General features: G+C 48.1%; 2 protein-coding genes across 2 annotated transcripts in view; one reads left to right on the forward strand and one right to left on the reverse strand.

The window, feature by feature from the left end:
- On the reverse strand, positions 1–11,795 carry MRM3 (mitochondrial rRNA methyltransferase 3). The gene is made up of 3 exons (XM_023556241.2): positions 11,683–11,795; positions 10,190–10,357; positions 1–7,799 (listed from the first exon to the last, which is right to left on the reverse strand). The coding sequence occupies exons 2-3, from the start codon at positions 10,326–10,328 to the stop codon at positions 7,258–7,260; spliced, it is 681 nt and encodes a 226-aa protein (XP_023412009.1). The 5' UTR covers positions 10,329–10,357; positions 11,683–11,795; the 3' UTR covers positions 1–7,257.
- The window catches only part of GLOD4 (glyoxalase domain containing 4), a 20,198-nt gene continuing 19,044 nt past the window's right edge, over positions 11,672–12,825 (forward strand). The window contains 7 exon segments of the mRNA XM_003416803.4: positions 11,672–11,875; positions 12,089–12,217; positions 12,219–12,320; positions 12,322–12,399; positions 12,401–12,498; positions 12,500–12,521; positions 12,523–12,600. Coding sequence (XP_003416851.2) covers positions 11,687–11,875; positions 12,089–12,217; positions 12,219–12,320; positions 12,322–12,399; positions 12,401–12,498; positions 12,500–12,521; positions 12,523–12,600 — 696 coding nt within the window. The 5' untranslated portion in view covers positions 11,672–11,686.

Here is a 12,825-nt window from a genome sequence, read left to right on the forward strand (position 1 = left end):
TTGGGGAGTTGGGGGTGAGACATAGATACCCTCCTGACTCGTTGGACACTTGGTAGCTGTGTGCAGGATTTTCAAGAACCCTCTAACGTGGTCATCTATCAGATTCTCCTGGTGTCCAGAAGCCAGGAAGCTTGTTTCAATTAGAACAGTAGAGTCAGATCCCACGTGTAGCTCTGACCACCACTCTCCTGGTTTGACTTGGCCCTTGATGGAGGCCAAGTGCTCGTAGCATAAGCATCATCGCAGACATGCTCGTTCCTCCTTGTAGGGGAGCCAAGTGCTCTGAAGCCTGAGAAGGCTGGTTGAGGAAACAGATGGAATCACACACCGTTCTTGTGAAGAATGGGCAATGGTTTGAAACCCTTAACTCTAGCTCTGTTCTAGGGTGAAGGACTTCTCTGGGAACCTTGCCAATGTCTCCCGTGGGATGTGGGTGAACGTACTAGGTGGGGTTGACCTCTGTTGGAAGATGGACTGGGATTTCTGCCAATACTCTGTCAGGATTACCTTGTAGTAGTACAGGTAGAGCCCCTTAAAACCAAAATTAAACCCATTGCTATCGATTGGATTCTGACTCATAGCAATCCCATAGGACCCCCATAGGGTTTCCAAGGAGTGGCTGATGGATTCGAACTGCTGACCTTTTGGTTAGCAGCTGAGTTCTTAACCACTGCACCACCAAGGTTGCTAGTGTGCCTCTGCAGCTACTTATCATCTTGGGGCAGCAGGAACACAGCCTAGTGAGGAGTTGCTCTAAGTCGCTGCCATCTCTAAGTCAAGGTCATCTCTGATACGTTGATGGCCTGTCCAGGGCTGACTCTGTACTACCTGCCAGTAATACCAGCTGATGGATCGTGGACACCAGAAGTCATCTTTTAGAGTGGATATGTAGGTTAGTTAAAAATCAGTGAGGAAGGTTTACTTAAAAGGTGCTTTAGCTTTACGTGGTGACTACTTTGGGGAAAAACACACAAGGATCACTTCACCAATGCCAGTAAAAAATCCCTTTCTCGATACGGAGAGAGAGGTTACTGATCCAAATGAAGTGGGGGGCATGAGTAATTCCCACCAAGCAGCCCCAAAATACCCTAAAATTCTTGTCACTAACTGGAAGCAGGTTAAAACTCCAGTTGTGACATATTCAAGGACTTCCGCCAGCAGCAAGGGAAACCATGCCTTCAGGTGGAGGCAGGAAGGTAACTAAAAAAATGCCACCATAGGGTCCCCAGATTCCGTTGACCACAATGACTTCCAGATCTGATTCTCCGTATTTTCACAACAGAGGTAAGATTTTCTTAACTGTCCCCAACAATAAAAATCTGTTTAAGAAAAAGGTTATGTGTTTGGGATTGGTGTGTGCAGTGAACAGATGTGGATACAGGAGGTGAACAAAAACCAGCTTCTTTTCCAGGAGTGATGTGGCTTCCTGCAAGTGCAATTGTGATTTTATTTTTTCCAAGTGTATCCTTGGAATCAATGGCTCTCACCTGAGCCTAGGGAGCCAGCACTGCTCTCTGCCATCAGCCAAGTTTCAAGTGGTAATTCTTGGTTTTCAGCCAGACTTTATTTTTCCCTGTTGTCTAATTAAAGAACTAAAAAGCTGTTCTCCCCTCTCGTTGCCCTGTTCCAAGTCTGCAGTGATATCACGACATAGCAGGATATGGCCCGGGAACTAATAAAGTTGTTGCAGGTTAGCTTCAGAAGAGTCCAGATGTTTGCAAGTAGACATGCGCAGGGACGCCGTACCCTGGGATACGTAGTGCTAAAGGGGCCTGAGCAGTGTCTGGCCCAGTCCCCACCGGTCATGCAGGCGCAAGCGTGCACACAATGTGTTCACGTCACCTTCCCCTGCCAGCCTGGGCAGGCCCGTGCTTGCCCATTAGGTCTGGAACACCAGTGGGGAACAAATTGTGGGGCAGCCTTGCACACACACAGGACAAAGGAAGTTCAGGAGTGCCCTCTGATTCTCAGGGTGTTGCTGTGTAAACCAAGGACGGACCTGGAGGCCCTGAGCTCAGGAGAATCTTGCACCCCTGTCCTGAAGCAGCTGTATTGAAGAAGTGAGCACTTGGCTACGTGAGTTGCTGATCCCAGGAGGGACAAGAGTATGTCCAGCTTTCCTTCAAACAGGCCGAGGGGAAATTCTTCCAGACAAATGGCTGCTGTCGTTGGTGCTACTGGTCTGTGAGTTGTGTGAGTAGGGCGAAATATTTTCTAGGAAACAAAAGGCTCTATGTAGGAAAGTTTTATATTGGATCTGCTTTGAGTCTTCTGGCTGGGATTTCTCTCTCTAATGGGGGAAAATAGGACATAAGGATGTTCTATGTATGTTTATATGTGAACACGTGAAGATGAAAGCAGGCTTCATTTTTTAGGGCATAAGTGTGTGCCACCACCTTGACGTTTTGGAGTACCTCCCAAGCCAGGAAATACGTTAGATTTGGGTAGAACTTGTTCTGAGGGATTATTGGATTCCCAGGAAATAATGTGTTAACTGGGAGTCCCTGGGTGGCACAAACAGTTAAGTGCTGGACTATTACCCAAAAGGTCAGCTGTTCAAACCCAGCCAGAGGTGCCGTGAAAGTAAGGCCTGGCGATCTGCTTCTGAACAGTTGCAGCCTTGAAACCCCTATTGTGTGCCGTTCTCTGCACATATGAGGTCACCATGAGTCAGAATCAGCCTGAGGGCAACTAACGACAATGTGCTAACTCATGACAGCCTGTCTCTGGGTCTGTAGGCCAGTGTGCAGCCAAAGTCAGCAGAGGCAGCCTCAAGTCTGGATTTCTGGGTGCTGGTGCCTCACTCAAATAAGCCACCCACACGTGACAGAACCAGGATACAGAAGGAGACATGACCTTGGGACCTTGGGCCACAAAAATAAATCTTTGGACATCAGAAGATATGGAAGTCCCCAGCCAATCAGGAGCAACACTGCAGGCCTAGTCCATATGTGCTTCCTTCCCATCAGAGGTGCAAGGGAGGCAGGCGACCAGACCCTGCTGCAGCCATCTGCTCCCCAACTTTTGTTTCCTTCTTGCTTTTTGAAGCAGCAGCCACCTTAGTAATGACCTGCTCCAAATCTGAGGCTTCAATCGGGAAACCTTGATGTTCAGTGGAAGGAGCCCTGGTGACATGGTGGTTAAGTGCTCTGCTACTAACCAAAAGGTCAGCGGTTTGAAACGAGCTGTTCCACAGGAAAAAGACGTGGCAGTCTGCTTCCTTGAAGATTACAGCCTTGAAAACCCTATGGGTATTTCTACTCTGTCCGATAGGGTCGCTATGAGTCAGAATCCATTCTAGACAACGAGTTTGGTTTGATAATCGGCCATCAGGCACCAGAATTTTTCAGTCCTGCTTGGCCACTGAGCAGGAGCACCAGCATCCTGAAGCTTTCGGGGATGACTCAGGTTGCAGCTGCTACCTCAACTCCTCGAATGTAACATGCATGGTTCGCTAGTTCAGAGACCTTTTAATGTCATCCAGGGCAATATATCAATTTAATCATTAATTTGGCTTCTAGCTTAATCTTTGTGCGTTCACTAATGAAGAGAGGAAATATCTTGGAGTTTAAAGGTGGCTACCCACCATATAGGTGTTCCCTTGAAAAAAAAAAGTGAGCCACCTCCATGTCTGTTTCTGCAGACAGGTTGGCCAAGAGGGTAGCCTGAGGCCACAGGAACTTTGGATAAGGGCACCCTCCAGGGTCTCTGTGGTGGAAAGGCAAGAGAAGTGGAGCTAAGAGGTAGTGACATCTGATGTTGCTATTAACCCTGGGACGAGCGGTAGACGGTCCGAAGCGAAACTGGTGGAAACCAGTCCCCAGAGGTCTGTTTATCCTCTGGGCCTTGAAGACCAGGATTCTAACCAGGAGCAAGCAGCCGTAGCTGCCTTCTCCCTGCCCTGAGGTGCTAACTGAATGGTGCTGCAGGGGGGCCCCAGTGTGAGTTCCAGGTATCAGGACATCAGTGTTTTCCCGGTCCGTTCAGGAGGGAAAACTGCTAGTTTTCTCTGCTGCTGCCGCGTCCCTGTACACTTCCCTCTTAGCTTTTGTTCCCAATACCCTTGTGTGCTTTAGATTCTTTCTTCTGCCAAGATCCAGTGTGTGACTACCTGGATGGTTCTCCAACCCTAACAGCACCAGCTCTATGCGTAAATAGCTTGCAAAATGCCCTCTGTAGGTGGAGGGAGACTTTTGACTTCATTCTTCTTTCCCCTTTTCAACAATTTAAAACCAGGAAAGACACCCAACCCTTCCCTTCAGCTTTGGGAGTGGTTTCAGAGATGTGGCCTGCCACCTTGTGGCAGAAATCACTACTACAGCTGTGCCTCCACACAAAGGCAAAGGTGGGGAGCTTGGCCAATCTTGTGACAATATTTATCTTTCAGCCAAGCAATGTGTTTTTCTTGTCATATATCGCTCAGTTTTTATTCCCATTTCCTGGGGAAATGGTAACAGAACAAATGTTGGCCTCAAAACTAAAAAGAATTCTAGATTTTCCAGTATCACTCAGCAAACAAGAGCTTTCATTGTTATCAATGTTTCAGTCCATTAACGACCATTTGCTTCCTCTGTTGCCATTTTAAAGAAAGGAAAATTTGCCTCTCCCCCCACCTCCTCCCCTTCCTGGGCTAAATTATGCCCACAAATACACAAAAGAACTCATAAGCCATTGTACATAAGCCATTGACTAGAATGTGAATGGACTGCAAATTTCTTTTCCCTCATACACCCAGAATAAAATGGGCTTAAAATTATTTGCCATGTTTAGTGTTTTGCATTGCTGTTTTTCCAAAGTATAGAGTTTGTTCTTTCCCTTTTATTTTGTAACCAAGATCAGCAGGAACAAAAACCCAGGGACACAAAATGCTGGAGAGATGTGAGTTTCCTTTTAGCGACTTCTGTTCCCTTAAAAGCACTTTCTAAGGTATTGCAGGAGACCAGATGTAAACAGCAGCCAGAGGTACAGCCTCTCTGGGATCCCTTCCATACTCAGCTGCTGGTGCCACAGACTACGCACCCCTTTCGATTCTTACGTAAACTTGTAAAGTTTGCTGATCATGCAAGGTGCTCCCTGCAGCCTTTCTGGGAGCACTGCAGTATGAAGGCTCTTCTACTTTCTGAAAGTTGACTGGAGTCGAGGGGCTCAAGAACCATCCATGGGCTTGACCCCACAGCTGTTGTTGTATGCTGTCAAGTTGATTTCAACTCACAGGGACCCCGTAGGACAGAGTGGAGCTGTCCTATAGGGTTTTCTAGGCTGTAATCTTTACAGGAGCAGGTCTCCAGATCTTTTCTCCCTCGGAGCCACTGGTGGGTCCTAACCACTGACATTTTAGTTACCAGCCAAGCACTTAGCCACTGCGCCACCACAGCTCCTTTCTGAACCCACAACTAGATATATCTATTTTGGGAAGAGAAGCTGAGTCACATCAAACCCTTCTTCCCAGCAGTTATCAGCACTCCATTTGCACCGGGCATTTGTGTGGAGCCCTGGGCAGGCCCAGACCAGAGCAGGACAGGAGAGAAGCAGCCCAGGCTAGTCAGCTGGAGCGGGCACAACCAACGAAGCAGGGCTGTTCCTGCCAACACCTCTCACCTCAGACACACCGAAGCAATTCTACCCTGCCACCTGGGGCGCAGATCACACTGGATCACTCGGCTCCCCAGAGAGGAAGTTTTATTGGGTCATGATCATTTTCCTCAGGCATGGCAAGGGAACTCCTGGGCACTCCTGGAATGAGCAGCTGAAGGGCTCCCAACCATGGCCAGATCCCCTGTGCAGAAGGAATGTGGTCAAACCACACTGCCTGTGTCATCCTCATCCTTGTGTTCTTTGTGGTTGCCAAAGCGGTGCTTGACAGGAATCCCACATTCCAGTTCCACCCACCCCCTTCCCACAGTTACAAACCAGGTGATTACTGCCTGCATCTATCTCCTGGCAGGCACCAGGTAAGGATCTAGCTTGCCCTGGTCCCAGGGGCTTGTGAAAAGAGCAGCAGGGTCCTGCTACAGTACTGCCGTGAAGAACAACCCAAATAAGACGCCAGCGTTGTGGGCCAGAGCACCCTGGGCTCTCATCCTCACAACCTCTCCTGCAGGAGCACTCTGAGGCCTCTGCTCACATGGCATCCAGCAGCACTGGAATTTTCCCAAGCACTTTGATTCCTCTATGCAGGAGGGGGAATTAAATGTCAGTAAGTAACCTGAGTCATCTTTAACTAAAACTTACACGAAGCAGGACTAGCAGCAGGGAGCGAGTAAACGGTGCGGCTTACCTGAGGGGTGCAAGGTTCAGCTGAAGATTTTAAAACTCTGTTGCCTCCTTCTCTGCACAAAGAGTCCTCAAAAAGATAGCTGCGGAGGTGCTAAGAGGGTATGACCCACCTGATGAATTAAGCTACTTTTACTGATCATCAAAAAGGGGAAAAACTGCCTTACATGTAGTAAACGGTGGTTGTTTACATCAAGGGCCTAAACAATGTGAGATTGGTATATCCAACCCAAAAGAACAGCTAGCTGTTGAAGGTTATGGCTGGTAGCCCTTTACTTCCTGAGTTATTAATCTCTTAGCAATGTCCTCATCACTAGGCCAAAGGTTGAAAAACAGGCACTGAGACCACCAGCAACACTTACTCCATGAAACACGCTGTAATATAATGTGCTGGCTCCACACAGGACCAATGGTGGGAATGAGTGACTCGGCCACCAGCACCACAGCCTTAGCCATGGCATATGAGCCGCACTCGATGACTGCAACTCGTCCGGTAGCTGTCACGGAAATGGGCCTCCCTCCCCAAGACGACGCCTTCAGTAACTTTCTGGGCACAAGTAAGCTCCTTGGGGGACCACTTTTAAAAGCATGTAATGCACACTTAGGCTGTGTGAGTATGTTTGTGGTGTCACAAAAAAAAAAAAAAAGCATGACTGAAACAGCGTAAAAACAGTGACCACCAAATTGGTAGTGAGATGGGAGCTCCTGGGAAGGATCTTGACCTTTGTTATTTTTGGAGATATGCAGAAATTCGTGGACTTTCTTATTTTTCCAGTAGCCATATATTGGTATCATGCCTACTTCTTGCCTCCTGAATATGGCCTGGGAAGCCCAGAGAAAATACTCAGAGAGAGGAAAATGGCTTCCCCAGCTCACACACTGCTCTCCAGGTACAAACAATCCCACATGTACCTAACAACTCTCCCAGAGGTAGGAGAAGCTAGAGAGTCCCTTAGACTGAGAAAGGATGTCCATGTCCCCGCCTCAGTGGGAACTCCTGCCCCTGCTCAAGTGTTCCTCCCTGACCCGCAGTTGTCTTTTTCCTTCGAAAAGCAAGATGCTGGCAGCCATGGCCGAGTTCAGGCTGTCCATACCAGGCACAACAGGGATCAGCAGCCTCTTGCCCCCAGTGCTCTCGGCCAGCTCTAGGGACTCCAGGCTCACTCCGTGAGTCTCCCCACCTATTACCACTGCCGCTGGGGCCTCTGTCCAGTCCAAGTCGTAGCTCTGGACCTCAAGGTCAGGAATCCAGTCTTTCTTGGCTCCGGTTTCTAGATCATCTTCTTCCTCCTCCTCATACTTGTGAAATTTCAGGAATCGTCGGTCACATACCCAGCCGTGGTTGCTGGCTTTATTAGACAGCTGGGCCTGAGCATAAAGGCCACAGTTGTCAGCCACAAAGACCCGGGTGTCAGTGGGCAGGTAGTTAGGAATTGCTTCCCATTCCAGATTGTTGATAATGGGCACCTGGAAATGCGCACCCATACCTGCCCGCAGCACTTTGGGCTCCCAGACATCCACACAGCCTAGAAAATAAAAACACAGGATCAAATCAAGATTGCACAACCTGTTCCAGACTAGAGAGCTTTGGAATAAGTCGGAATAATTCTGTGTACAGGAGATAAAACAAAAGGTTATTGTCAGAGCCTTCCTGAAAGCTGAGACCTTCTGCTTCACTGATGATGGCAGTGTCCAGCAAAGGGACTAAATAATTCATTTCTGCCAGTGCTAAGAACAGATTTTATTCATACCTCCAACATTTACCACGCACATGTGCCAGATGTTGTATGCAAAGAGAATTAAAGCCTCCAATCTCAAGAAGCTTATGGTACAGTGCGCGGTGAGGCTTGGAATGATATTGAAACAGGTGACTACAATAGCAGTAATAACTGATGTAAAAGAAGCATGAACAGGATAATAGAAAATCCTTGTACAAAGCAGCAAAGACAGCTACAAGAACCTGACACTGCTGGATCTTGAAGAACAGCAAGAGCTTGTTGGAGAAAGATCCAGGCAGGGGACAAAGTTAAGAAAGGGAAAGCTTGCCACAGTCCAAGAACTACAAGTAAGGTGACCAAGCCAATTAATAGGTGGGAGTGTGGTAGAGATCAGATGAGAGGCAGGCAGGGATCAACTTAAAGGAGACTGGGGATGTTAGGCCGAGAGGTTTTGGATTTTATTCCGAAGACAATATAATTCCATGGAAAGATTTTAAGTAAAGGAGTGACAGAATCTGATTTATGTTTTAGAAAGACCCATCTGGCTTTAATGTTGAATCTGAATTGGTGCAGGGAACACAGCAGAGACGGGGAAATTAATTAAGAGGCAACTGCAGTAATCTAGGAGAAATGATGAGAATCAGTCAAGACACCAGTCTTGTGGTTCACATACATACCCACTCTCCCACACCACAGTAGGAAGGCTAGAAAGAAATGGCGCACGGAAGAGCCTATGACTTTACAGTATAGTCGTGCACTAAATCCAAGCACTTCTATGCACTAGCAGAATGGCAGACACTTGGCCTTTCCCAGGGCCCACCAAGGGCAGACTGGGAGAGAAGGCACTACCTGGCACCTTGCCCTGACCGCACCACATACCTACCATCCTCCCCTGACTTGTTAGCACGAGTCTCCTCACTATAAGTTATTTTAAAAATTAATTTGTCAAACTTCAGGCTAGCTTAACTTAGGCAAACCAGGTTTAAAGGGAAAACAAGACAAGAGGTGGAGCTGTGCCCATACATACCACAACCATGGCTTCTCCCAAACACTGTACGGAACCAGAGGTGGGAGTAGGGCTGTATGCCAGGAGGTGGGGGAGAGAGACCAGAGAGGGACCCAGACTCACGAAGGGAACTATCCAGTCTGACCCTGCCGCAGTGGGGAGTAAGACAAGATGAGATTTACCTTCATGACCTTGATACTAAGCACTGCCCCAAATATTTTCTACTCTTTCTTCCTTATCTCTTATATACCGGTCACCAGTATGGATGTGAAAACCAGTCTGGATTATAAAAACACTTCCAAAACTACATATGCTCTCAGAGTACTCAACAACGGGAGATGGGGCACATGTAAGTGGGCACTGATGATGGAACCCCAGCACCCAGCTATCATGCTGGCAAAGAAATGCACTCCAACAAGGTGTGACTATGGAGTAAGAGTTGAAAGGAGCAATTTAGGCAAGTCTCAGCAATGGGTGCCACTATGTTTACATTTAATGGTAACTTGGGTGTTTCTGATGAACGATACTCTCCCTCCCAGCCTCCCCACAAGCTGTAATAGGCACTGTAGGCATGTCCCAACTGTTGGGCAAGTCTGTTTAGAACCAAGCCTATTAACCCCCCTTTATGATGAGAGGAGTGAGAACTGTAATGAGGCTAATTTGTGTGTGCGGGTGTAACCCATCCCAAGGCTAAGGGAAATGTATCATAATTGCATAATCATACTCTGTCGACACCCTCCCTTTCACAGGGTTCACAGAATGTCAAGAGTTAGGCAGGTCTCACATACCCAACAATTTGGGAACTCAAGCTCATTAAATAAAAGACCTGAAACCGAGTGTTAAAATTGACATCTATCACTTTCTCTTGATTCATTTAAAATTCTTTAATAACCTTGCAAGTGCCAAAATATATATTTTAAAAACCAGTTATTTACTGAATTATTTATTGTGTGCCAGACACAGTGCTAAGTACTTTATGTTCATCATCTCACTTAATTCTCTAAACAACCCTATGAGATCAATTCCATTATTATTCCCACTTTACAGATGAGGAAACTGACACTGAGAATATTGCTCATGGACATACAGCTAGTAAAGGGCAGATCTAAGATTCGAACCCACGTGTGTCTGCCCAGAGTCCTAGCTCACTTAGAAATGGCCAACTAGTCCACCCAGTAATAGGCGCCCTTACCTTTGGTGAGTAATACTTTGCTGCAGCCTGCCCCAGCAGCAGATCTCAGAATCGTCCCCAGGTTCCCAGGGTCACGGAGATTGTCACAAATCAACAATAAGGGCAGTGAATGATGAAGCTGAGTTTCTGGATATGTCATCTTAACATAGTCAGGCTTGGCAAAAATCCCTGAGAAAACAAAACAGGAGGTTCACTTGTCTCATGTGGGCATGGGGAGTAATTTGACTTTTTGTTTATTTATTATTCTTTATATATCCTGGCAGGAGTTTTAAGGAAATGGAGAGCTAAATCTTTTGGTAAACATTTTCTTAATTTTGTTTGACATTAAAGATTGAAGAAAGAAGAACTAGATGGTGCCCGGCTATAACCGATGACTGCCCTGACGGAACACAACAGAGAACCCCTGAGGGAGCAGGAGAACAGTGGGATGCAGACCCCAGATTCTCATAAAAAGACCAGACTTATGGTCTGACTGAGACTGGAAGGACCCCGGTGGTCATGGCCCCCAGACCTTCCGTTGGCCCAGAACAGGAACCGTTCCCAAAGCCAACTCTTCAGACAGGGTTTGGACTGGACAATGGGATGGAGAGGGATGCTGGTAAGGAGTGAGCTTCTTGGATCGGGTGGACACTTGAAACTATGTTGGCATCTCCTGCCTGGAGAGGAGATGAGAGGGTTGAGGGCATTAGAAGCTGGTAAAATGGACATGAAGAGAGTGGAGGGAGGGAGCGAACTGTCTCATTAGGGGGAGAGTAATTGGGAATATGTCACAAGGTGTATATAAGTTTTTGTGTGAGAGACTGACTTGATTTGTAAACTTTCACTTAGAGCACAATAAAAATCATAAAAAAAAAAAAAGGGATTGAAGAAGTGACCTAAAAACATAAAGTCTGAAGAAAAGTGGTTATTTCTAGTGACTGTAAAGAGCCATTATACAAATGGTGGCAAAACCTGGCTTCAGTTTCCAGTGGAAGTATTGTAACATGCGTACGTTTGAGAACCGTATTTTTTGGGGGGGGGGGGGGCGGTATCTTAAGAAAAGGATAGGCAATAATATCTTGAATTCAGTTTAAATAAAATTTGTTGCCCTAAGGCAAGATCAGAGGCCCTGATGGGTGCAGTGGTTAAGAGATTGGCTGCTAACCAAAAGGTCAGCAGTTTGAATCCACCAGCTGCACCTTAGAAACCCTATGGGGCAGCTCTACTCTGTCCTATAGGATTGCTATGAGTTGGAATCAACTTGGCGGCAATGGGTTGGTTTTGGTTTTTTAAGACAAGGTCAAATAATTGTAGGTCAACAATGGACTCAAACATACCAAAGACTGTGAACACCAGGCAGTGTTTCATTCTGTTATACACAGTCACCACGAATAGGAACCAATTCCATGGCAACTAACAACATTAACTCCTAGTGACACACTGCGTAACCACTGACCCATTATTCCTTGTGGCGTGACCAGGTCGGACCAGTCCTTGATATCCTCAAATTTCACCTTAATGAGGCTGACACTTTTCAGCTTATCCACGGGCAGCTCCTTTATGTATTCCAGACGGCTAAAGAAGAAAGTCTTTGGCACAGCACCGGCCTTGAGAGCATCGGCAATCAACCTGCGACCCTCCAGCAGTATCTTCCCTTTCTTTTCCCGAAACGGCCTGGACTTAACTATTGTCATGACACTGCTATAGGTGGAAACAAAAAGACGGGTAATTACTAACTCTTGTTATCAAGGGTCACCTAGCTCTAACAGTCACAAAGAGTTTCACAAAAACAGAAACAAACGAATTCCAAGAGAGACACCTCTGCTTTCCTCCATCAGTAAGACAAGGAGGTTAACGTCCGGCCCGAGCCGGGAAGAGAAATGGGAATACTTGGCAAGCTTTGGGAACACATCACCTCAGCCTCTTGTCCCCGGGAAAAGCTTTGTCGTAGCGAAGGCCCGACTCTTCCCAGGAGCCGGGCGTAGGATGCGAGGGCACCTGAAGCGGCTGCTGTTGCCGTTCCTGGGGACTGGCCTCAGGTGCCGCCTTCCGGGGCTGCTGCCCCCGACCCGGCTTCCGCTCTACAACCTGTCCGCCTGGAAGCACCACTCTCACCGGGCTCCTCCGCAGTGCCCGGACCCAGCGCCTAGCGTCGACGTCCCAAGCCTGGACCACTGGCAGCAGTGGCCGCACGGCGCATCCCACGCCCTTCACCAGCGCCGCCATCTTCCACTGGGTCCGGCGCTGCGTCATGTGAGCGCGCCAGCGGCGCACAGTGACATCACAGGCCCGGCTGCGTCATCCGCCAGCGGTGCGGCGCTGTACGTGTGGTGGAGGGAGTCATGGCTGGTCGCCGGGCGCTGCACTTCGTGTTCAAAGTGGGAAACCGCTTCCAGACGACGCGTTTCTACCGTGATGTCCTTGGGATGAAGGTGCGGACGGGGGCCGGGAAGCGGCTGGCGCGTTCTGGGGACCCGGCGGCTGAGCGGCCGCTGTCTGAGCGAGCGGAGAGATGGGTGTGTCGTGAGCCTCAGTGTGGAGAGCGTGGCCGAACTCTAGCACAGGACGCCCCCCTGGCCCCCTTGAGTTTTTAGCGTCAGGAAGCGTTGCGAGTCGCTGGTTGAGTTCCATGGCCTTTGAAAGGGGGCTAACCTTTA

This window comes from Loxodonta africana, chromosome 18, assembly GCF_030014295.1.
Source record: "Loxodonta africana isolate mLoxAfr1 chromosome 18, mLoxAfr1.hap2, whole genome shotgun sequence".
In the NCBI taxonomy this organism is placed as follows: domain Eukaryota; kingdom Metazoa; phylum Chordata; class Mammalia; order Proboscidea; family Elephantidae; genus Loxodonta; species Loxodonta africana.